Here is a 23462-nt window from a genome sequence, read left to right as displayed (position 1 = left end):
TTTATCCACTGCCCCACCATAGGTCAGGCTTCTTGTCTACTTTTTTAATGATTATGTGGCATCCAGGTCACCTACATGAAATCTAAGGCATTATATAATTGAGTCTCCTTTGCTAAATCATTTCTCAGTAGGCATAATTTCGAGTCTTGTTGAGTACTTATATGGGTTTTGTTTTTAACTCAGTGTTATACAGAAGAGTCTCTTTCTTGATCTTTCTTTGCCATTTCTTTACCTGTAATGTTTTCTTATTGAGAACTTGATGTAGATTTCTCATTAAGGTCCCCCCCCCTCCCCAGTACTCAACCTCAATGGTGAAGTAACCTGTTCTTAGCTTGTCATATGAAACTTGATTCTTAGCTTAATTGGAGAAGAAAATATGAGCACTTTGCAGGCTTAACCTTGGAGCCTAGACACATAGCACACAAACGGAAAGCATGGAAGAATTTCATGGAAAATCAATTAGGTTACCTACTAAGTAGTTCAACAATGTTCTCCATTAAAATGGCATTATGCCCTTCAGTTCCCCACCAAAGGTCAATTTTGCCACTGCTCTGAAATTTTCCACTGTCCTTTGCTTTGAAGGTTTCCACTTAGCATGGGCCAGGAGTTTTTCAACTGGCACTAGGTTGTTGCATGAGCTAATACCAAATCTCTAATCTGGGCTTCAGTTTCCTTATTTATAAAAGATTATCTCAAATCTCTTTTGTAATAGTTGATTTCAAATATTTAATGCTTATTTTATTTTCTTGTGTTAAATGAGAAAGACATTGTATAATTTGGCAAAATCCTGGGTTCTGATAGGCTCTTTATTTACTTTGGATCCATTTGTCCTGACAACCTGATTATCTGTTTTTCAGTTTAAATACGTTCTTTGTGGAAGAATATGGCCTTAAGCTTCATTATATTTTTGCCAAGATATACTGGCTTTTTACTGTTAGGCAGAGGGACTTGGCTTGTAAGCTGGATTCTCCTTGGTTCTGTTACACTCACTTCTAACTAGGGATCAACTGTATTTAAGTTGCTAGAGAATTCGAATATTTTTATCATAGTTGTGTGTCTAGCCTCCCAGAGAGTATTTATTGGGGTCCACCAGTGTTGAATGTCAAAATATCTTGCTGCTGTTGATATGTTTCTAAAAATACTGTCTTGACTGTGATAGCAGTTTTTGTTTTTCTTTAATGTGATAGAGTGCTTGGAATTTTGTGCAGTGGGAGAAGACCAGGATGTTCCTTCAAATCTTGAGTGCCTTATATTTTTGCCCTTAAAATTTAAGACTGGTTGGAGTCTAGCCTGGTCTAGATGGATAACCAAGTTGATATAGTAGGACATTAATGATTAGTATGTATAATGCCAAGAGCATTGCATTAGGATAAATTGGCCCTAAATTGATGCGAGACCTTGAGTAAGCTCTTTCCATGAAAAATAATAAAATGAACGTTGCTCAAATGTGCACAAACAGTTCATAGCAACATTACTCAGAATAGCCAAAAAATGGAAACAACCAAAATGCTCATTAGCTGATTAATCAGTAAACAAAATGTGATATAAAATCTATACAATGGATATTATTCAGCAGTTAAAATGGAATGAAGTAATGTTATATGTTAGGATATGGCTGAATGTAGGAAACATGCTCAGTAAAAGAAGCCAGTCACACCTTGACCAAGTGGTGGCGCAGCGGATAGAGTGTCTGCCTGGGGACACAGAACACACAGGTTTGAAACCCAGAGGTTGCTGGTTTGAGCACGGGCTCACCAGCTTGAGCTCAGGGTCACTGGCTTGAGTGCGGGATCTTAGACATGACCTCATGGTTGTAGGCTTGAGCCCAGAGGTCACTGGTTTGAGCAAGGAGTCACTCGCTCTGTTGGAGCCCCCCCCCCCCCCCCATCAAGGCACATATGAGAAAGCAATCATGAACAACTAAGGTGCTGCAACAAAGTACTGATGCTTCATATCTCTCTCCCTTCCTCTGTGTCTATCCCTCTCTCTGTCTCTCTCACTTAAAAAAAAAAAATCCAGTCACAGAATACCACATGTTGTATGAAACGTCCAAAATAGGCAAATCTGTAGATCAAAAGTAGAACGATGGTTGCCAAGGACTGGGGAAGAGTGGTGGGGTCAGCATAGGGAATGGGGAATGACTGCAGGTGGGCACAAGGTTTCTTTTGGGGGCGATTAAAATGTTCTAAAATTAAGATTATGTTGATAGTTGCACAACTGTATAAATATATGAAAAACTGTTGACTATATAAGGTGAACTTTTTAATGTGTAAATTTTATCTCAATAAATGTTTTTAAAATGAGGTTAAATAATCCTTTTTCCAAGCTTCCAATTTTTTTATTTTAATGAGGCCAGGTGAGCTATTGCTCTAATTTATAATTTATAGGCAATAATTTCAGGAAGTAAAAAGCAGTTTTATATGCTAAGACTTTCTTGAATACTTTTTATCTGACTGTTCACTAGAGGGCAGCAAAACCAATTTTAGCCATTTCCTGCCTGTTCTTGATAGCACTCTTTAAAAAATGAACCCAAAGTTCTTAAATTTATATTCCATTGAGAAGATTTGGGTCATTGTTATAGGAAGAGAATGTTATATGTTAGCTCTCCAATGTAGCAGGAGAAAACCAGCAGCTATCATAATGGACCTCATGTTTTACTGAGGAGCTCTGAACAGGGAAGGAAGGACATTTTGCTGTATTTTGAAGGCAAATGTTAGCATCTGCATTTGGAGGTTGGAGTAAGGAATAAGTCAATTTCCTTTAACAGCCCCTGTTCTTTTTTTTGAGAGAGAGCGAGACAGGAAGGGAGAAAGATGAAAAGCATCAACTTGTAGCTGTGTCATTTTAGTTCTTCATTGATTATTTCTCCCATGTGCCTTGACCAGGGCAATCAAGATGAGCCTGTGACCCCTTGCTCAAGCCAGTGACCTTGGGCCTCAAGCCAGCAACTTTGGAATTTTGAACCTGGGACCTCAGTGTCCCAGGTCGATGCTCTATCCACTGCGCCACCACTGGTCAGGGTAGCAGCCTCTTAGATTATTTTTGGTGTGTTTAAATTATTCTTGTTATTCATTAGTTTATACCTGTTAGGTGCTCTGTGGTTCTCTATTTCTGTAGGAAAGAAAGGAGAGCATTAGCTTCTCTCCCTCATACCACAGCTTCAGAAGTGGTTTAGCTATCTTTGTCCTTCAGCAGCTCTATTTAAAGCATATGGCCTTCCAGGGTAACTGGCCTCTCCTATAGGTCTATTACCTAAAATAGACCTCTTTGCCTAGGGCAGGGCAGTGAACTTCAACAGTGGTGTCAGCTAGAGCTAGCTTGAGTTGTAAAAGTTTAAGGGATTGCTAATCTACTTTAGTTCAGTCATGACTGAGTGAAGCATTATGACCTCCACAAGGCTGATGATACTGAGAAAACCTAGCCTCTGGGCTACTGGTGAATTGCCTAATAAGCTTTACCTTGTTCATCTCTGTTGTGTTTTCTGTCTGAAAATGGTAAACAAAAAAAACCCTCAGGTGCTCACCTAATCATTTAGATAAGAAGTGCTTTGAAACATTAAAAAAATATCACCTTTTGGTTAATAAAAGAATAATACAAGTAAATGAATTATCCTAAAATGGCATTTCTGTTTCTTCTTAGAATGGCTATTTTATAAGAGAGGGCATTGTGTTTATCATCAAAATTTCTGATTATATTTTACACCATTCTATGTTTTGCTTGACCGATTCTAAATTAATTTGCATTTTATGATTATGGGAGAAGGCAGTGCAGGTTGTACTGAGAGTAACTGCCCAGAATGAATTCGGGCTTCACTTCTGGGACTTTCACATTTTCACTGAATTTAGAAGTTAGTGATAAATTCAGAAGGCATATTTTGTATCTGTACTTCATACCTTTTAAGGGTTATAGAATACTTTATAGATATTAGGATTGTGGCACCTATTAGTGCAGAAACTGATATTCTTGTTAACCCAAGTTGTTTTTTTTGTGTGGCAGAGACAGAGTCAGAGAAAGGGACAGATAAGGACAGACAGACAAGAAGGGAGAGAGATGAGAAACATCAATTCTTCGTTGCGGTTTCTTATTTGTTCATTGATTACTTTCTCATATGTGCCTTGACTGAGGGACTACAGCAGACCGAGTGACCCCTTGCTCAAGCCAGCGACCTTGGGTTCAAGCTGGTGAGCCTTGCTCAAACCAGATGAGCCCGCGCTTAAGCTGGCGACCTCGGGGTCTCAAACCTGGGTCCTCCACATCCTAGTCTGACGCCCCATCCACTGTGCCACTGCCTGGTCAGGCTTAACCCAAATTTTATTAGCTATGTGACATTATTGCATACTACCATTTGCATAACACAAAGTGTCCCTGCTTTTAAATAACACAATCTTTAAGTCATTTTCAGTAGAAGAAATATGTCTCTATAGTCATTTCCCTCTTTAATTCTTTGTGTGCCATTTGGCAAATCGTTTTCATCCCCTCTTAGAGCCTTAATTTTTTTCTATAAGATAAATGAGAGACAGGCAGAGCTCTAGGAAGTAAATGTACCCAGAATTCTGTTGTAGCTTTACCTATTCCTAGTCCTCTTTCAATGTATACTTTGTCAGTATTAATGTGAAAAATACTGAGGTCACTGTGGTAATGCTGGCCTGATTTGGTCTGTTTAGGTTGCATCTGCTCTGGAAAAATGGAAGACAGCAATCCGTGAAGCTCAGACCTTTTCCAGAATGCATGTTCTACTTGGGATGCTTGATGCCTGTATCAAGTGGGATATGTCAGCAGAAAATGCTAGATGCAAAGTTTGTCGGAAGAAAGGTAATTTAGGTCAATGTTGCTTATCTGAGTCTATTAGGAACTAGGACTTTTATTCCCCAGATATTTTCCCCCTTAAAGAATTGTGTATACCCAGCTATTAAAATCTGGTGGGACAGATTTTACCTTTTGGGGTTCTGTAAAATGCTAAACATTTTATTCTCTTTTTATTATCTCTGAATTTTAGTTATCTGTGAGGTAAGATGGGTGCTACCACCAGAGGGCAGTACTTGTACATTGTGATGAATACTCTGGTTTCGGTGTTTCAGCACTGAGTTCTGCAGAGCCAAGACATTTGGGAAATGTTTAATGCTGAGAGCTTTCAGAGTCCATATGTATAAAAGGAACTTCATGAAATAAGTCTCCCCCAGTGATTAACTTTTCAGTGGCTAAAGTTGTTTTGTGAATTTTAATGGAATTAAATTTCCAAGTATGAAAAGATTTATGTAAAATCATTTTTTTGCTCTAAAAACAGATTTAGAATGAAAGTTGGAGAGGCAGAATGACCGTGTTAAGTTGGTTCAATGTATTTTCAAATATAGGGAAACTGTGTGTTAAGAGAACCATACCAAATATGAATTGGGAAGTGTTTAGGCGGTCCAGGAGGAAGAAGGGCAGATAATACTTAATGGGGGATTCATTTCTTTCTTTCTCCCTTCCCTTCCCTTCCCTTCCCTTCCCTTCCCTTCCCTTCCCTTCCCTTCCCTTCCCTTCCCTTCCCTTCCCTTCCCTTCCCTCCCCTCCCCTCCCCTCCCCTCCCCTCCCCTCCCCTCCCCTCCCCTCCCCTCCCCTCCCCTCCCCTCCCCTCCCCTTCCTTTCAATTCCTCCCTCCCTCCCTCCCTTCCTTCCTTTTGTATTTTTGTATTTTTCTGAAGTTGGAAACGGGAAGGCAGTCAGACAGACTCCCGCATGCGCCCGACCGGGATCCACCTGGCATGCCCACCAGGGGGCGATGCTCTACCCATCTGGGGCGTTGCTCTGTTGCAACTAGGGCCATTCTAGCGCTTGAGGCAGAGGCCATGGAGCTATCTTTAGCACTCGGGCCAATTTTGCTCCAATGGAGCCTTGGCTGCGGGAGGGGAAGAGAGAGACAGAGAGGAAGGAGAGGGGGAGGGATGGAGAAACAGATGGGCGCTTCTCCTGTGTGCCCTGGCTGAGAATTGAACCCGGGACTCCTGCACACCAGGCTGACGCTCTACCACTGAGCCAACCGGCCAGGGCTGGATTCATTTCTTGTTTGTTTTGTTTGTTTGTTTGTTTGTTTTTCTGAAGCTGGAAAATGGGGAGAGAGTCAGACAGACTCCCGCATGCGCCCGACTGGGATCCACCCGGCACGCCCACCAGGGGCGAAGCTCTGCCCACCAGGGGGCGATGCTCTGCCACGACCAGAGCCACTCTAGTGCCTGGGGCAGAGGCCAAGGAGCCATCCCCAGCGCCTGGGCCATCTTTGCTCCAATGGAGCCTTGGCTGCGGGAGGGGAAGAGAGAGACAGAGAGGAAGGAGGAGGTGGGGGTGGAGAAGCAAATGGGCGCTTCTCCTATGTGCCCTGGCCGGGAATCAAACCCGGGTCCCCTGCACACCAGGCCGACGCTCTACTGCTGAGCCAACCGGCCAGGGCCGGATTCATTTCTTAATGGGAAAAGAGCAACAGAATTTCCTGCTGTCACTTGTTTTTTGCTGCTTCTTAGTAAATGTTGACTGTCCTATCCTAGCACTGGGTAAATTTTGGGATGTTAGTAAGCAGACCTAAGCCCTAATTACCTGCAGACTTTTTTTGTTGTTGTTGAGGTGAGAGAAGGGGAGATAGTAAGGCAAACTCTCACATGTGCCCCAACGGGATACACCAGGCAGCCCCATGTAGGGCTGATGCTTGTATACTGATCTATTTTTAGAACCTGAGGCTTACACACTCAGGCCACTGAGCTATCCTCAGCACCTGGGGCTGTTGCTCCAACCAATCTGGCTGCAGGAAGGGAAGAGGGAGAGAAGGGGGAGAGGGATGGGGAGAAGCAGACAGTTGGAATTAAACCTGGGACATCCATATGCTGGGCTAATGCTCTTATCCACTAAGCCACTGACCAGGGAAGGCCACTTGCAGACTAATTTGTGCTTTTTTTTTTTTTTTAAATGACTGCATTTTTAAAAATACAGGGTAGCACTACACTAGAATGTTTGTTCTTCCATGGTTTTAATTGAGGGTGAGTGGCTCTTTCTTACAACTCCTTGACTGTTGCCATGTTCCCAACAATGCTATACAAGTTTATCTCATTGCAGGTGAGGATGACAAACTGATCTTGTGTGATGAGTGTAATAAAGCCTTCCACCTGTTTTGTCTGAGGCCGGCCCTCTATGAAGTACCAGATGGTGAGTGGCAGTGCCCAGCTTGCCAGCCTGCTACTGCCAGGCGCAACTCTCGTGGCAGGTGAGAATTCTTGTTTTTTAAAAACAAATAAATGAATAAATAGCTGTTATAATTAAGCTTCATTTACTCAAACTGAATGATTCTAAGGAGCTTTAAGTTCATCTAGTAGGTATAGAACCTGATCATTTACAGTATTATATAATAGGACTGAAAGGGCTTGATTTAGTTTTAGCTTACTGTTGACATTTCGTTTCTACTGCCAGCTTTTTTCTCGATCTTCCTGACCATACCTTCTAAAATAACAAGGTATTTCCCTCTGCCCCTTGCTTCCACTTTAGCTGTTTTTGTTTTTTTTTTTAAAGGAGAACGGGAGAGAGTGATTCAGATTCCTGCAAGTGCCCCTACTGGCATCCACCCGGCAACCCTGTCTAGGGTAGATACTCAGACCAACTGAGCTGTCCTCAGTGCCTGGGGCTACGCTGAACTAATCGAGCCTCTGGCTGCAGGAGGGGAAGAGGGAGAGAAAGGATTAAGTGGGAGAAGTAGATGGTCACTTTTCTTGTGTGCCTAACTGAGAATTGAACCCAGGATGTCCATATGCCAGGTGAATGCTCTATCTGCTGAGCCAATCGGCCAGGGCCTGCCCACTTCATTGGTGATTACATTTGCAACCACCAAATCCTGAAACTCATTACTTTCCTTACCCAGACCTATTAAATTCTTTATCATGATTAGAATTTGGGTGTCAACTTGGACATCTGTCTCTCCTTTGTCTTTCATTTTCTTAATTTGTTAATTAAGTCAGTGTTCAGATGTCTTAGGAGTCAGTCTGCTGTCCATGCTCCAAGGTCCCTGTTGTCATTGGCTCTCCTACAGCTCTCACCTGGGCTCCTTCAGTGGTTTGTCAATTCCTTACGTCATATCTTTCACTCACTAATCCTTTCAGCTTTTGTAGTGATACCAGAATGGTTTACAAAAGGCAAAAGGTCTGCTTTTATCACTTTCCTATTCAAAAACATCAGTCTTTCCACTTCCTCTTTAATAAAGTCCAAAATCCCTAGTCTGTCTTTTGAGAATCTTTTATTGTATAATACTGGCATATGTTTTTATGAGCCCTTCTTCTCATATTTGTGTGCTTGTTACAGACTATTCATTGTGCATCCTTGCCTCTTAGACTTTCTTCCCAGCTGATAATATTCTTTCTTCCCAGAACTCCCTTGTTTTACTGGGTAAACTACCGACGATTTGGCGCTCTTTTGAACCTTACATCCTTAGAATTAATATTCCTTTTCTGTGTTCCAGCTGGGTGTTCGATCTCTAAAGCAGCATTTTGGTGTATTTTGCTTTTATGATTCATTTTATACATGACTATCTTCCAATGGGATTGTTACTGCCCTAAGAGTAGAAGTGTTGCTTTGTTCTTCACCCTAATCCCAATAAGGCCAAACACAGAGCTTTGTAAAAAAGGAGGTGCCTAATATTTGCCAAGTTAATACAGTTGTTTTCCACATTGAAATTTGAGGTTGTAAAAGGGCAGCTTATAGGCACTCTGGCTTGGTCTGACTTTGAAAGGGCAGAGCTGTTTGATCGTGACCCCACCTAACAAGTATTACTTGGTTATTTCTCACTCCATTCCAGCTACACTTAGAGAGATGAAGCAAGCTATTCTGAAATGGTGGGGCTTTGGACCAGCTGTTCTGAGCTGGGATTACCATTGCTTTGATGTTATGGTCATCTGCAAGCTGTTTCAGCTCCTGGAAGGGGGCCATCAAGGTGGAGTAACACCTGTCTGGGCTTTTATTTTTTCAGTCCAACTCAGAGTTGGGGACACATTTTAATACCTTAAATGTTACATTATCTGACTGTTTTTGTGAGATAAAAGGAATAGAGTTTTGTATTGTTTTGTGTAGAGAGGGATGGGTTTGCATTTTTGGCCTTGGTTTTTGTTGTCATTGGTGTCTTATCCAAAGTATTTAGGGCCTGGTGGAAGAGGCATGCTGTTGAAGCTTAGGTTTTCATTCTGTTTCCTGTGTTCTGGCCTAGATTCAGTTTCCTTCCCTTCATCATCAAATCTGTCCACGTGTGAAGAGGAAAAAGTTGCTGGGATCCTATGGGACTTGATCCCCCTAGGAGCACTTTGACCTAGAGCCATGTTTCCTATATGCTTTTTCCCTTCACAGGAATTATACTGAAGAGTCTGCCTCTGAGGATAGTGAAGATGATGAGAGTGATGAAGAGGAAGAAGAGGAGGATGAGGAGGAGGAAGAAGAAGATTATGAAGTGGCTGGTTTGCGATGTAAGTATTCAGTTTGTCTTCGTAGCTAACCTCACAGTCTGTAAGCTGACTGGGAAAGGCTGGGTTGGCAGGCAATATAAAAATAGTCAGTGTTGCCATTGTGCTATCTTTTCTCACATGCTCTGGTTGTTGGGATGACTTCACTGCCATGGTTTTAAATGAGTTTTCAAGATAACATTTAACCACCTTTCTGTTAGGTTGGGTAGCTTGGTCACAAAGTCCCAAAGTTTATGACAAGTCTTCTCTCTCTGAAGCCCTCAGTGTCTGGAGACAATGGGTTAAGAAGGTCTAGTCCCATTGCCATCTCCTAATAGTTCTTTTGCCTCTGGTGCAGTTTTGCTTTCAAAGAAGTTATTTTTTTCCTCTGGTTACAGTGGTTTTCTCTTCCTATAGTGTGCAGGGCTATCGCTTTGCCTGTTTGAAAAAGGAAGGCTGTTTTTCCATTGTTTAGGCATAAAGCTGTTAGGTTCAGATCTGTTTCACACTAGGTGCCAGTAGAAGGGGAGAAAAGGCCTCATCATATACGCTCACTTTCTTGACTCATATTCTCTCATGTTTATTTTTTGTGAATCTTTGAGAGTCTTGTTATTTTCATGGTAAACTTAAGTTCTGCATTTTACCCTTTTAACAGTCTCCCTCTTACCAAAGCACACCCTTCTTTGTAGTTTTGTAGACACCACAGGTCAAAATTATGATGAGCTCTTGAAGAGATGGTACAATTCCCAAGATCATAGCATCCTAAAGGATCAGACTTGGCATAAGGAGAAAGAGGATGTCTGAGCCATCTCTTATTGCAGTAGTGCTGCCAAACCTGAGGGTTTTGTACTTACACACTTGCTCCCATCTACCCAATCCTGCAGGCCTTTAATTTGGGACACCTTGATTTCACCCATTCCTCCTGGGGCTCCCTTTGTTTGTTTGCCAGGCATGATTTTCCAGGTATCCAGGGTGAAACAAGCAGTCCATTAACCCTGTATTACAAAGAGACTGGCATCTACTGATTGAGAGTTGTGATTCAGATGCTCGTTTGCCTGGGAACAGATTCTGAATATAGCAGTGTACTGATTTTGTTTATTTTCAAACTAGTGATTGCTTTCCACTTCTGAGTTGTTGCTGTCTTTCCAAGGAATTGTTTCCTCTCCAGGTTTCAAAAGATTTGTCTGCCAAAAGGATATAGGAAGTATTCCCTCCCTCCCTCCCTCCCTTCCTCCTCCCCCCTTCTTGCTTTCTCTCTCTTTTTTTTTTTTTGTCTTTCTCTTTGTCAAGAGAGAGGGGAGAGAGATGAGAAGCATCAACTCATAGTTGCGGCAGTTAAGTTGTTCATTGTATGCTTCTCATAAGTGCCTTGACCAGGGGGCTCCAGCCAAGCCAGCGACCATTTGCTGAAGCCTGCGACCTTTGGGCTTCAAGCCAGCGACCATGGGGTCATGCCTTTGATCCCACGCTTAAGCCAGCAAGCCCATGCTCAAGCTGGCGACCTTGGGGTTTTGAACCTGAGTCTTCAGAGTCCCAGGTCAACTGTATGCACTGTGCCACCGCCTGGTCAGGCTTTCTTTTCTCTTCTCTTCTCTTCTCAATTGATTCCAGGGAGACAGGGAAAGGGAAGGAGAGAGAGAGAGAGAGAGAGAGAGAGAGAGAGAAAAGGAGGCTTTTATTTCTTGTTTTGCTAAGTTATACATTTGTTGGTTGTTTCCCGTATGTGCCTGGACCAGGGATCGAACCTATAACCTTGTTGTTTGAAGATGATGCACTTACAGACTGAGCTCACTAGCTAGAGCCGGGAAGTATTTAGTATTTTAGAGTTTTTTATCTACTCTGCCTTTTAGGTCACCAAAGATGTGGTTTCCTAATTCAGCTTAAGTCTTTGGGTTGGTGGCTATCCATGGCATCCCAAGTTTTATCCTTGGCATCAGCTTCTTACTCTATTCCTACCCTGGTCTTGAGATTGAGACCCTGAAATAGCCCTTGAAGGGTTATCATGCTCCAGAAGTAGAATATAAAATATTGTTTATTTGTTGTATGACTGACTCTGTATGCCCCTTCTCTGTCCAAATGTTACCCCCCACTTTCCAGGGAAAAATTGTTTTGTGGAGAAACTTTGAGCAAATCCTTGTGGAGTATTGCTCCCAGAGGAGATACTGAGGAATGTTTTTTTGTGTGGCATTGAGCACCTGTTGTAAACCTGAGACACAAGTAGTCTTGGGTGTCTTGGTATTCTTTTTTTTTTTTAAGACTATTTATTCAATTTTCAGAGAGTAAAGGGAGAGAGAGAGAGAAGGGGGAGGAGCAGGAAGCATCAACTCCCCATATGTGCCTTGACCAGGCAAGCCCAGGGTTCTGAACCAGTGACCTCAGTGTTCCTGGTTGACGCTTTATCCTGCTGTGCCACCACATGTCAGGCCCTGCCTTTGTATTCTTTATTCTCTCTTTGGGCGTTCTGGCAGAGTTCTTATGAAAGTGGCCTGGTCAACTGTGTGTGGTTTTCAGAAATGCAAGAAAATAGGACTGAGGCTAGCCCTAAATTGTATTTAGTGAGGAAGATTTTTTTTTTTCTTCATTTTTCCGAAGCTGGAAACGGGGAAGCAGTCAGACAGACTCCCGCATGCGCCCAACCAGGATCCACCCAGCATGCCCACCAGGGGGTGATGCTCTGCCCCTCTGGGGCATCGCTCTGTTGCATCCAGAGCCATTCTAGCGCCTGAGGCAGAGGCCACAGAGCCATCCTCAGCGCCCGGGCCATCTTTGCTCCAGTGGAGCCTCGGCTGCGGAAGGAGAAGAGAGAGACAGAGAGGAAGGAGAGAGGGAGGGGTGGAGAAGCAGACAGGCGCCTCCCCTGTGTGCCCTGGCAGGGAATCGAACCTGGGACTCCTGCACGCCAGGCCGACGCTCTACCACTGAGCCAAACGGCCAGGGCCGAGGAAGATTTTTGTGTAAGTGCTTCACATAAATATCAGCTTTTCTCTGAGAAGGTTGTGATGGTGAGTTCAGGATAACTCTGAGAATTATAAAACAGGATCTCTTGAGTCAAATTTCATCTCACATGTAAATATGTTACACTCTTTCGGGCTGAGTGTGGGCTGTAGAAATTTCAGGTAGACCTGTAGCGTATGACCTCTCCTGAGTGAGTCAGTTTACAGTTGACTTCTTCAAGGGCTTCATTCCCAGGAGTAACTAAATAGGGTGGGGCTAGAGGATAGAAACACTAAAAGAACTGACCTTCTGAAGAGGCTCTTAAAAGCTCTTGGCAGTTGATGAAAGGTATCCATTCTTCATCTATTACTGCTACCTTTAAAATATCCTGTTAGGTAGGGCAATAGATATATAGCAAAGAGCACCCTCTAACCCAGGGAATCCATTGCTTTGTCCAGATTACTTCCCTGTTCCATAATATGTTCCCTTCATCTTTAGTTGTCTCAATCTGTATTTTTTGTTTCAGTAAGACCTCGAAAGACACTCCGGGGCAAGCAGGGTGTCATCTCCCCTGTGGCAAGGCCAGGCCGACCAGCTAAGAAGCCACATCCTACCACCAGGAGGTCTCGGTCAAAGGCACCACCTGTGGATGACACTGAGGTTGATGAGCTGGTAAGAATTATTTATCATCCTGCCTCCAATGTTTCTGCTTTTTATTCCCCACACCAGCATTAGGAATTTATCAGGCAACAGGTGGGAGCCTTCCCCCTCCTCCCTCCTCCCTGACTTTAGTGGCTGATGGGTAGGCCTATAGGCGCACAGAGGCCGCAGTCCCTCCAGGAACAGCTATGCCTGGCATTCCCCTGCTGTAGCCTGCAAACATTGTCTCCTTTAGTTAACAGGCAGCCTGTGACTTGTTAAGGATTTTAAAATAGTATCCATGTGTCTCCAGTGGCTAAGAGGGGCTGGTTCTCCATTGTGGGAATGTCAGCAATGTTGGAGCCTCACTTACTCTTGGGTCTTTTGCTGACAGTTGTTATGGGAGGGACATTACTCTCCCCTCTGCTCCTCAACCAATATGATTTTAGTGGTTTTGCTTTAGAGTTCACTTGAGCTTTAAGAATAAAAAGAGGCCCTTGAAAACTTGCTTATTCTGCCAGATCAAATTGGAGTTGGGTGCGCTTGGGCATAAAGTGAGCCATTGGGGAGCTCACAAGGCATTGAGAGCTCCTCCTACTTGCCTAGCCCTAACCCCTTCAACTGGTTCCTTCTGCTTTGAGTTAAATCCTGTTAATGGCAACCTGGAAGGGAGGCCCTATCTCTTTTCTCCTAGTCACTTAGCTCCCACATACCTACAGCAGGAGAGCATAGGAAAGGAATTGTATGCTCTTGCTTTTCTTCCCTTAGACTCCCTACCCCCACACAGTTGTCTGCCAGTGGTCCCCATAACCCATCTGGCTTTCTGCATTTGCTTGCCTATACCCATCCACTGTGTTACCATAATCCCAGGTCCATCTGCTCTCAGTGGGTTAGCGTCCTGTAGACAGTGGCCCTTTCTGGGTGACCTCCAGCAGGACTGCTATAATATGGCAACTGTTGATCAACATCTACCAGGGAAGAGGCAAGTGGCTGATGGGAAGGTGCCTATCTCCTGGCTCAGAGGGCTTTCTGACTTGAATGTCAGATGATTTTGACTATGTCTGTGCCAAGAATGTTGTTGAACTCTTTTTTTCTCTTTTTAAAGCAGATGTATGCATTTTCTGTTTTGTCTACTCTTCTTCTCTTGGACCTGTAATAACATGTCTTCATCCTTTGGCACCAGGTGCTTCAGACCAAGCGGAGTTCCCGGAGGCAAAGCCTGGAACTTCAGAAGTGTGGAGAGATCCTCAGCAAGATTGTGAAGTACCGCTTCAGCTGGCCCTTCAGGTGCGCTTTTTGTTTTCTTTTCTTTTTTTTTTTGTTTTGTTTTGTATTTTTCTGAAGCTGGAAACGGGGAGAGACAGTCAGACAGATTCCCACATGCGCCCGACCAGGATCCACCCGGCACGCCCACCAGGGGCGACGCTCTGCCCACCAGGGGGCGATGCTCTGCCCCTCCGGGGCGTCGCTCTGTCGGGACCAGCGCCTGGGGCAGAGGCCAAGGAGCCATCCCCAGCGCCCGGGCCATCTTTGCTCCAATGGAGCCTAGCTGCGGGAGGGGAAGAGAGAGATAGAGAGGAAGGAGAGAGGAAGGGGTGGAGAAGCAGATGGGCGCTTCTCCTGTGTGCCCTGGCCGGGAATCGAACCTGGGACTCCTGCACGCCAGGCCGACGCTCTACCACTGAGCCAACCGGCCAGGGCGCTTTTTGTTTTCAAGCACAGGGGAGTAGGACCCGCCTAGCAGCTGGCTGAAGGAATGCTCATTTGAACCCCTAGGAACTAACCTGATCCCTTTCTTTCAAGACATGTGTCAGTGGCAGGGGATTAGTGTTCCAGTCCGGCGGGGTCAGCTCCTAGTACAGGGTGGACACACTTCTCTGTGCCTGCCAGTTGGCTGATCTCAGTAGGGGTGGGTGACTTCTGTGGCTGATGGTTTAATAACAAAGCTTGTCAGTTGTATTTAAGGCTGTGCTATATCTCCATTTGGTTCTTCTCCATAGGGAGCCTGTGACCAGAGATGAGGCTGAGGACTACTATGATGTGATCACCCACCCCATGGACTTCCAGACAATGCAGAACAAATGTTCCTGTGGGAGCTATCGCTCTGTGCAGGAGTTTCTTACTGACATAAAGCAAGTGTTTACCAATGCTGAGCTTTACAACTGCCGGGGCAGCCATGTGCTGAACTGCATGGTGAAGACAGAACAGTGTCTGGTGGCTCTGTTGCATAAACACCTTCCTGGACACCCATATGTCCGTAGGAAACGCAAGAAGTTTTCTGATCGGCTTGCTGAAGAGGAAGGGGACAGTGAGCCAGAGACCATTGGACAGTCCAGGGGACGAAGACAAAAGAAATAGAGAGGCAAGGCCCTGGTAAAGGAGAGGGAGCTGAGGTTGGGGAAATGAGAGGAGAGTAAGGGAAGGGTAGGAGGGAGGTGAGAGAGGAAAAAGAAGAACGTGGAAGGAAGGACATCACAGGGATTGCAGAAATGCCTGTTGTCTCAAGCCTGTGCTGTTTTTCTAATACTCTCCATAGGGCCTTAGTCAAGCAGAGCTCTTTGGAGAGCCTAATAATGGGTTGGTGGTCTCAGCCTAGAAATATGGGTGATAGGATGGTCTTAAGCCTCCATTTCTGAGAGTTTCCAGGAAGAGCCCAAGGGTATGGACCTTTGGGAAAAGTCCTTTTCCTTTCTCTGCTAAGGTCCCTTCCACTTTGGCCAGCACAACAGTGCCAAGCCCTCTGGTCTGGGGGGGGAGGGGGATTACTGTATTACATAGAAGGATCAAGTATAATCAGGCCAGTTAGGGAGGTGGTATTGATTTTTTAAAAATCTATATTTATATACGCCTTGTTTCTTTAAGCCCATACTATGTCTCTTCCTCTCCCTCTCCCGCTCAGGTGATGGTATCAGTGAGTGCCATACAGAATTCTGTATTCACCAGCATCATAAAAGAGTTGTGCTCTTTTGACTTGATTCTGGCAGAGTAAAGGGACATGTCCTGGAGCCATGCCTGAATACCCTTCCCCTTCTTTGTGACATTCTGTCCCCACTTTCACTCCACCTCACCCCTTCAAAAAAAACAAAATCAGCAAATAACAAATAACAACACAGAACAAACTAAGGCACTTCACTTAGAGACTGGAGTCCTGCCTATAATCATGCATATAATCTTTATTTTGATGGATCTGGCCAGAGGGGTGTTGGAGCCCAGCCCACCCACATACCAGACAAGCTCTTAGGGGAGCAGAAGAAAAGCAGGAAGAATTGAAATGTTTAATATTTTTAATTGACTTTTCTAGCTATTAAAAGTTGCTTGTTTTAGCAGTGATATTGTATAAAGAACATCTTGTAAAATATTTCTGTCATCCTGCTTTGGCACATGTACAGTACAATTTATATGATAATGTGTTTGCTTTCCTTTGCCCCATCGCCTCCCTCAGCCCATCCTCTCTCCTTCAGAGAAGTGGATTGGAGGCTCATCACAGCAATCAGTGTGACCTGGTGCAGGAGGGGGGCATCCTTCTGCCTGCCCCTGTGGCTGTTTCCCCTTCCTTCATTTTCATCTCCATCCCCCTCCTCCCTTTTCTGGCCTTAGACTCTACTCCCTGGGAACCTGAATCTTTCAGTAGTCAGTGTCAGTGGGAGGTGGGAGGAAGGATGGGAGGAGAAACTAAGCTAGATGGCCCCTTCTCATAATGATTCTAGTGCTGGTAGTTATATTTAGGCAAAACTTTGTAGTCTTCTTTCCCTTTTATGGAAGATTTTGATAAAAATGCAAAACAGGGTTTACTTTTCTTTTCTATCAATTTTGAATTTGGAAATTTTGAGCACCTAGGTTCTTCAGTACCTATTTAAATTAAGGGAAAAGAATTCCAAGGGGATTGCAATTTATAGAACTTGAGAATACAGCCTCTTAGTATTAAACTTCAAGGTGTGGTCCCTGTCTCTCCCCTGTCCTCTTTGTTCAAGGACTTGGGGGATTTGCTCCAGTGGCTGGTGGGCAGGTTTACCATCCACTCTCCCACAGGCTTGGAGTTAGCACTGACATTGCAATTTTATAATCCAGCCACCACCACCTTTTCCTGCCTATCATCCTAGAGCCAGTCTGTTCTTGTTAACAGTAAGAATCCTGTGTTCCCACTTCAGTGACACCTGAATTGTTTGTTTTTTATTGTCTTTAAGGAGGAAGGGCCCCACAGAGGGGTAAACTTGTAATAAATTGGAATTTCAAATAAACATTATGTACTTGTGTTTATAAAGAAGACACAGTTTTAGCGAATCTTTCTTTGGGCTCTTGGGGGGTGGGGGGGTGGTTAGTTGGTAGTTACATAGTCCTGAGTGCTTTTTTTCCCGTTGACTCTTGGAACCTCAGCATCAGTAGGACCTTTGACTTAGTCTTTTTAACCACAGGTTAGATCTAGCTTCTCATTTCCTTGCTTCCAGGAGACATTTCTGATGCCCTGGGTATCAAAGCATGACCTTTAAGTTTCTCCTGGCCTCATCTCTGTCTGAATCCCCCCCCCCCCCAAATTTCATTTGGATTTCTGAGAGTTAAGGGAAAATTATTTTTTAAGGCATCTCTGGAAATTTATGTATCCTTTTGTTAATTTGGGGAAAACTTGTGACATTTTAAAACAATTTCAAGGAAAATTTCAAACGACACAGAGTGAAAGTACTCAGCTTCAACAGCTACCACATAGCCAATCTTGATTTCTTTATACTTTCATTTATTTATTTTTTAATGCTGGGAGTAAGTCCGAGTGGTTGATTCAAGTAGGTTACTGCTGGGTGACAGCTTGCCTGTGGAATTCAAAGATTTTACAGAGCCATCTATACCAGATGACCCCATTTACTGAGAAGGGAAACTTCCGCTTCCTGACCATCTAACCAGGAACAACATACGGTAAAACGGGAAGAAGTTTAAAGAGGAACCTAAGCCCTGAGTTCCGGGTCTGCCACTGACTGGCCTTCTGAGTGTGGGCTTCGAGTCAGGCCTGCAGTGAGCACTTGGGGATTTTCAGCCCTGCAAGGCAAGAAGCATTGTGCCCCAAGGTCACATTGGCTTTGATCAGCCCTAGGCTCTGGAGAAGAGAGCTATCCTGCCCCTGAGCATGCTCCCAGCTCACATGCTTGCAGCCCTGTCCTTCAGGTAGGTTCCTTAGGCCAGTGGTCCCCAACCATTTTTGGGCCACGGATCAGTTTAATGTCAGAAAATATTTTCACGGACCAGCCTTTAGGGTGGGACGGATAAATGTATCATATGACCGAGACAAGCGTCAAGAGTGAGTCTTAGACAGATGTAACAGAGGGAATTGGTCATTTAAAAAAAATAAAACATCGTTCAGACTTAAATATAAATAAATAATGTAAGTTACTTATTCTTTCTCTGCAGACCGGTACCAAATGGCCCACGGACCGGTACTGGTCTGCGGCCTTCTACATTCTGTATCCTGTTCTATTCCTCCCTATTCCTTCCCCGGCGATGTGACCTTGGGGTAGCCACCTAATTTTGGTTGACTACTACTACAAATGGGTGTGAGAACTTTTATTCTTGAAGATGGGTCTGAATCATTACTTCAGAAAACTAAGGGCTCAAGGCGGTGGTTTCTGAGGCATTTTGGGGGGGCTCTGGAATTACTTTTCTTGGAGTGGGGGGATCCTGCTTTGGGAGGTGCTTCTCTTGACAAAACCACCCCAGATTACACTTGCTGTCCCCCAGGGAGGTGGTGGTAGTGATAGTGGTGTGGTAGAAGTCAAAAGTTCTGGAGGCTGCAGACCACCTGGCTGTGTGATCTTGAGCCAGCCAGGTCCTCCACTTTCCACTGTGTAAAATGGGGAGAGGACCAAACTGAAAACTACTGTAAAAGGTCTTTAATGAATGTTTCCTTCCTTTTAGGATCTGGGACATTCCTATAGTGTCTTCCAGTGCTGAGAAGTCTTGGCTGGCAAGGTCTACCCTCCCTCCCTCCCAAGACCTGGCCCATGTAAACCATCCCAACCTCAAAGCAGACAGTGCCCCATTGGGACTCATTCTGACTGCATGTCCCCCTCAATCCCCACCCAACCTCCCAGTTGTTCTGGAAGCCAGTTTGGTTTCTGCTGAGTGGGACATAGTCAAGGACCATCCCTCCTTTGTCCAATGACTGGCAGAGAATAGGGTGAACTGGTGGCACCTTAATGCCAACCCTCCCACCCTCTGCCCAAACACACACACTTGCCTTTCTCTTCCCTTGCCTTTTGCTCTAGCTGCCCCTGCCCTGGGGCCGCTTCAGCTCTACCCCCCTGCAAACCTAGCCTATAAGTCCAGCTTGATGCAGATAACTGCCTTTCCCACTTTCGAACTGTCTCCCTCAAGCTCATCACTCATGGACCTTTATAGAGAGAGTTACAAGGTGTTAGGGTCACTTGTCTTTGTTGGTCAAAGAAGGCATGGGGACCTACTGTGTACTCTGTGAGAAGGGAAAGAGTTCAATGGGGAGGGCATTCCACATGTAAGAAAAGCAGAAGAAAAGGCACAAGGCTTGCAAAATTCCCCCAGGGGTCAGTACTGTTTCTTGTGATGAGGGATAGCCCTAAGCCCCTCAACTCCTGATGGAGCTGTTCCTCCAAGAAACTGACACAACCTGTTGGGTTTTTGTCTGGGTTTCTTTCTTGTCCTGTGAGATGGATGGTTGGTTCAGGGCAAGAGCTCTGGCTTTAGCGGTGCTGGGTTTAGGGGCTGAGCCCTACCACTGAAATGAAGCAGTTGACCTTGGGCTTCCGCTCTAATGTGAGGCTGGATCCTTAGGGGCTCCTGGCAGTGAAAATAAATGCCACTTTGTGTCATGTACACCCAGGGACAGTAACTAAGACCTTCACCTCACTAGAGTCACAGTGGCCAAAGCTGATGGGAGTCTCTGGGGCCTGGCATACAGATACATGTGAACCTTTTCCCATCCCCCAGCACAGGAATGTGCAAAATGCCCCATGGGATCCATGCATACGCCCCTGCTCTTGCCCTGTTTCTCACGGCTGCTCCCAGAACCTCAAATCTTTCCACAACTGCTTAGGAGGAAGGGGTCCAATTCCCACTGACCTCAGGGGCTCCCTCCCACCTCTATGCCCATGTCTGCTAACAAGATGCCCATATACCACCAGTCCAGCCCCATCTGTATTCCACCCAGAGAAATGAGGGGTTAGGATGAGATGAACTGACAAGGTCCCCAACAAGTGAAGTGTTACACTTCTAAGGCAATGAGGATAGACTCCAGCCTCAGGACCCAGGGAGGAGACAGCAGGCTGGGCTACAGGAGGCAGTAGCAGCAGGTCCCGAACCTCTGAGAGAACCCTTGAGACAGGCTGAGGCCCCCATTTTCTAAACAAATGAGGAAAGCACAGTCTGAAAAAAGGAAGACTTACCCACAGCCCCAAACAGGCTAGACTCCAGGGTCAGAAGTGGGAGTGTCATCCCAAGGATTCCCTGAGTATCCCAGCAGGCATCCCAGTCTCACTTTGCGAAGCAGGAACCCCGGTCTCAGAGGCAGGCAAGCAAGTTGCCAAAAAGAGCAAAGGCAGGAAAAAGGGAAACACACACACACAATATGGGACTCCTGCAAAACACAGCTGTTCATGGGGACATTCTCCTGATGGGTGGGAAGCCAGAGAACAGGGGAAAGGCCCAGCACCCATCCCAGGTCTGCTCAGAGGGGAGACTCCTGCAGAGCCCCCACCCTCCTACCTCTCCCCAGCCCAGAGAGGACTCAGGGGTGCCACACGGGGGTTTATTCCAGTCGCAGCTTCCAGAGAAACTCAACAATAAATTACATCATTAAATAAACTCCCTGCTGGACCACGCCCACTTCTGCCCCTCTCCACATGCTCCCCCAGGACACTGTGGGGACTCAGCCAGGCTCAGCCCCTGCACTAGGCCATAAGGGAATGAGCCTCACTGGGTCTTCACATATGAGAGTGGAAGGATAGTCTCGCTGCCCTGCTCCTCAGCCCCCTTGCACTCACTTGCCTGACCTTGACAGCTGGGCAGCTGCTAGTCAGCTGTCTCCTCCCGAGGGGGGGCATGTAGGAAGGGGCAACAGCCGCCCCGCCCAGGCGTGTGTACCTAGAGGTGTGTGGGGTTCTCCAGGGAGGGGTCCGTCTTAGTCATGTGCAAGACCACGGTGGGGGCCTTATAGTGGCAGTGAGTGCCACGGCCATAGCTCCCCGGGGCCCGACAGGCCTTTGCCCGGGCCCTGCCAGCTGCCATCTTGCGGTGGCATAGGCTCTGCCAGGTCTGGAAAGTCTTGGAGCTCCATACCCAAACACCACTGGTGATGCCCACCACCAGCGACATGAAGATTTTGAGCATAAAGACAGCCACAGTGGGCACTGAGCCCCCTTGCAGCGAGCAGTCCCTCCGGCCACCAGGCATGCTGGCTGGGGAACACGGCTGTTCTGTGGCCCGAAGGCGCCAGAAGTCCATGTTGAGGCGCTCATACACGTAGCACACAATGACGCAGGTGGCCGGCACTGTGTAGAGGATGGAGAAAACTCCGATCTTGACCATGAGCTTCTCCAGCTTCTCTGTGTTGGTACCGCCTGTCTTCATGATCTTGCGGATGTGGAAAAGGGCCACGAAGCCAGTCAGGAGGAAGCTGGTGCCCAGCACTAAGTAGCAGGACAGGGGCACCAGCACGAATCCTGTGAGTGCAGCAGCATCCATGCTGGCCACGTAGCAGAGCCCAGTCAGCTCGTCCCCGGCCACCTTGCGCAGTGTCAGGATAACGATGGTCTTGAGGGCCGGCAGGCCCCAGGCTGCCATGTGGAAGTAGCTCCCATGGGCCTCAATGGCTTCGTGGCCCCATTTCTTGCCTGCTGCCAAGAACCAGGTGAGTGTCAGTACGACCCACCACAGCGAGCTGGCCATGCCGAAGTAGTAGAGCAGCAAGAAGACGAGGGTACAGCCCGTGTTCTCTAGGCCCTCCTGGATCACGTAGAGCGCACCAGCCTCCTGGTCGCAGGCCACGCTCTGGGCACCAGCCACCGCGCGGATGAGGAAAGCCAGCGAGTAGACGTTGTAGCACATGGAGAGGAAGATGATTGGGCGCTCTGGGTACTGGAAGCGATGAGGCTCCAGCAGGAACGTGAGTACAGTGAAGGCCGTGGAGAAGAAGCACAGCGCTGACCAAACGGCCATCCAGACAAGCGCGAAGTCCTTGTCACGCCGCGACCAGAACACCTCGACACCCGGTCCGCAGCGCGGTGCGCAGGAGCGGCTCTTCTCTACGTACTGGAACTTCTCGGGGTTCTCGCAGGTGCCGCCGCCGCCCGGGCCCGGGGCTGCGTCTCCTGGGGGCCGCGCGGGCCGCGGCGCCACAGGCAGCATGCCCAGGCCCTTGTGGGGTTCGGCGGGGCCGGCCGTGGCGTTCTCTGGAGCCTCCATGCAGAGCGCGTGGGGGTCGTTGCGCGTGGGCAGCCTGGCGCAGTCCAGCGAGTCCGGCCAGCCAAAGTTGAACTGCTCCATGATGGGCGCGCAGCGCAACCGCGCCTGCTCGCACATGGGCCGGCAGGCGGGGATGGGCGTCGAGACCTGGTCGGTGCACATGGGCGCATAGAGCGAGCACAGGAAGAAGCGCAGGTGGCTGTGGCAGCCGTACTGCACGAGCGGCGCAAACTCGACCAGTTCGGCGGCTGCCTCGCCCTGAGACGTGTGGCCCAGCAGGTTGGGCATGCGGGTCAGGTTGTAGCCGATGCCGCGGCACATCGGAATCTCCACCGCCTGGCACGGAGGCGGCCCGCGCCCACGCTCCGGGTCGAAACGGCCGATCTCCAGCGCTGCGCCGCCCGCCGCCAGCAGCTGCCACAGCAGCAGCGCCCGGCGGAGCAGCGGCACAGCCATCCCGGGCTGCCCCGGCCGAGGGAGGGAGGTCGGCCCCGGCTCACTCGGGCCGCGCCGTCTGACACCCCCGTGCCCGGCCGCCACGTCGCGGGGCGCGGGCCATCGCCGAGCCGCCCGCGTGCGTCCAGGCGCGGCTGGGCGCTCTGGGCAGCGCGCAGGAAAGCCGCCTGAGGGAGAGGAGGCGCCGACCAGCCACCGTCGCTGCCACTCCAGCGGCCGCGGAGCCAGAGCCGGCACCGCCTCCCGAGGCCGCCGCTACAAGCCTCAGGGTGGGGCGCCGGCTGGACAAGCCCAGGGGCGGGTCCTCCCCACGCCAGGCACGCCCCCACCCGGGTTTTAAAGGCGCCGCGTCCCTCAGCCACTCGGGGGTACCTGTGGGTGTTCGTTCTGTGGGCTGGTTGTAAGTACGACATCGTCTGCCCGCTCACAATCGGTTGTTCTCCTTCCGTTGCTGCCCAGTCCTCCCCCACGAGAGGACAGTCTGCTGGGAGATTTCCCCTTGCACATACCGAGTCCTCTCTTACCTCCAGCAGGGAAACACTTTCTAAGACATCCAAGCGTGGGAAGCTTCAG

General features: G+C 47.3%; 2 protein-coding genes across 3 annotated transcripts in view; one reads left to right on the top strand and one right to left on the bottom strand.

Moving 5' to 3' along the window:
• BAZ1B (bromodomain adjacent to zinc finger domain 1B) overlaps nt 1-17282 on the top strand; it is a 98883-nt gene extending 81601 nt beyond the window's left edge. Inside the window, exons 14-19 of one of the 2 annotated variants that reach the window (XM_066382372.1) lie at nt 4665-4812; nt 7084-7231; nt 9352-9467; nt 12904-13049; nt 14200-14303; nt 15017-17282. In XM_066382372.1, coding sequence (XP_066238469.1) covers nt 4665-4812; nt 7084-7231; nt 9352-9467; nt 12904-13049; nt 14200-14303; nt 15017-15374 — 1020 coding nt within the window. In that variant the 3' untranslated portion in view covers nt 15375-17282. The remainder of the gene's footprint in view (nt 1-4664; nt 4813-7083; nt 7232-9351; nt 9468-12903; nt 13050-14199; nt 14304-15016) is intronic. The other variant, XM_066382373.1, reaches the window with a different exon arrangement.
• A 2843-nt stretch (nt 17283-20125) lies between these two features.
• Nucleotides 20126-23115, bottom strand: FZD9 (frizzled class receptor 9). Its single transcript, XM_066382371.1, has one exon. The coding sequence runs from the start codon at nt 22887-22889 to the stop codon at nt 21114-21116; it is 1776 nt and encodes a 591-aa protein (XP_066238468.1). The 5' UTR covers nt 22890-23115; the 3' UTR covers nt 20126-21113.
• Nucleotides 23116-23462: the final 347 nt, after the last annotated feature.

Source organism: Saccopteryx leptura, chromosome 4 (assembly GCF_036850995.1).
Source record: "Saccopteryx leptura isolate mSacLep1 chromosome 4, mSacLep1_pri_phased_curated, whole genome shotgun sequence".
Classification (NCBI taxonomy): domain Eukaryota; kingdom Metazoa; phylum Chordata; class Mammalia; order Chiroptera; family Emballonuridae; genus Saccopteryx; species Saccopteryx leptura.
Note: the sequence above shows the minus strand (reverse complement) of the source record. Positions and strands in the feature narration are given on the sequence as shown.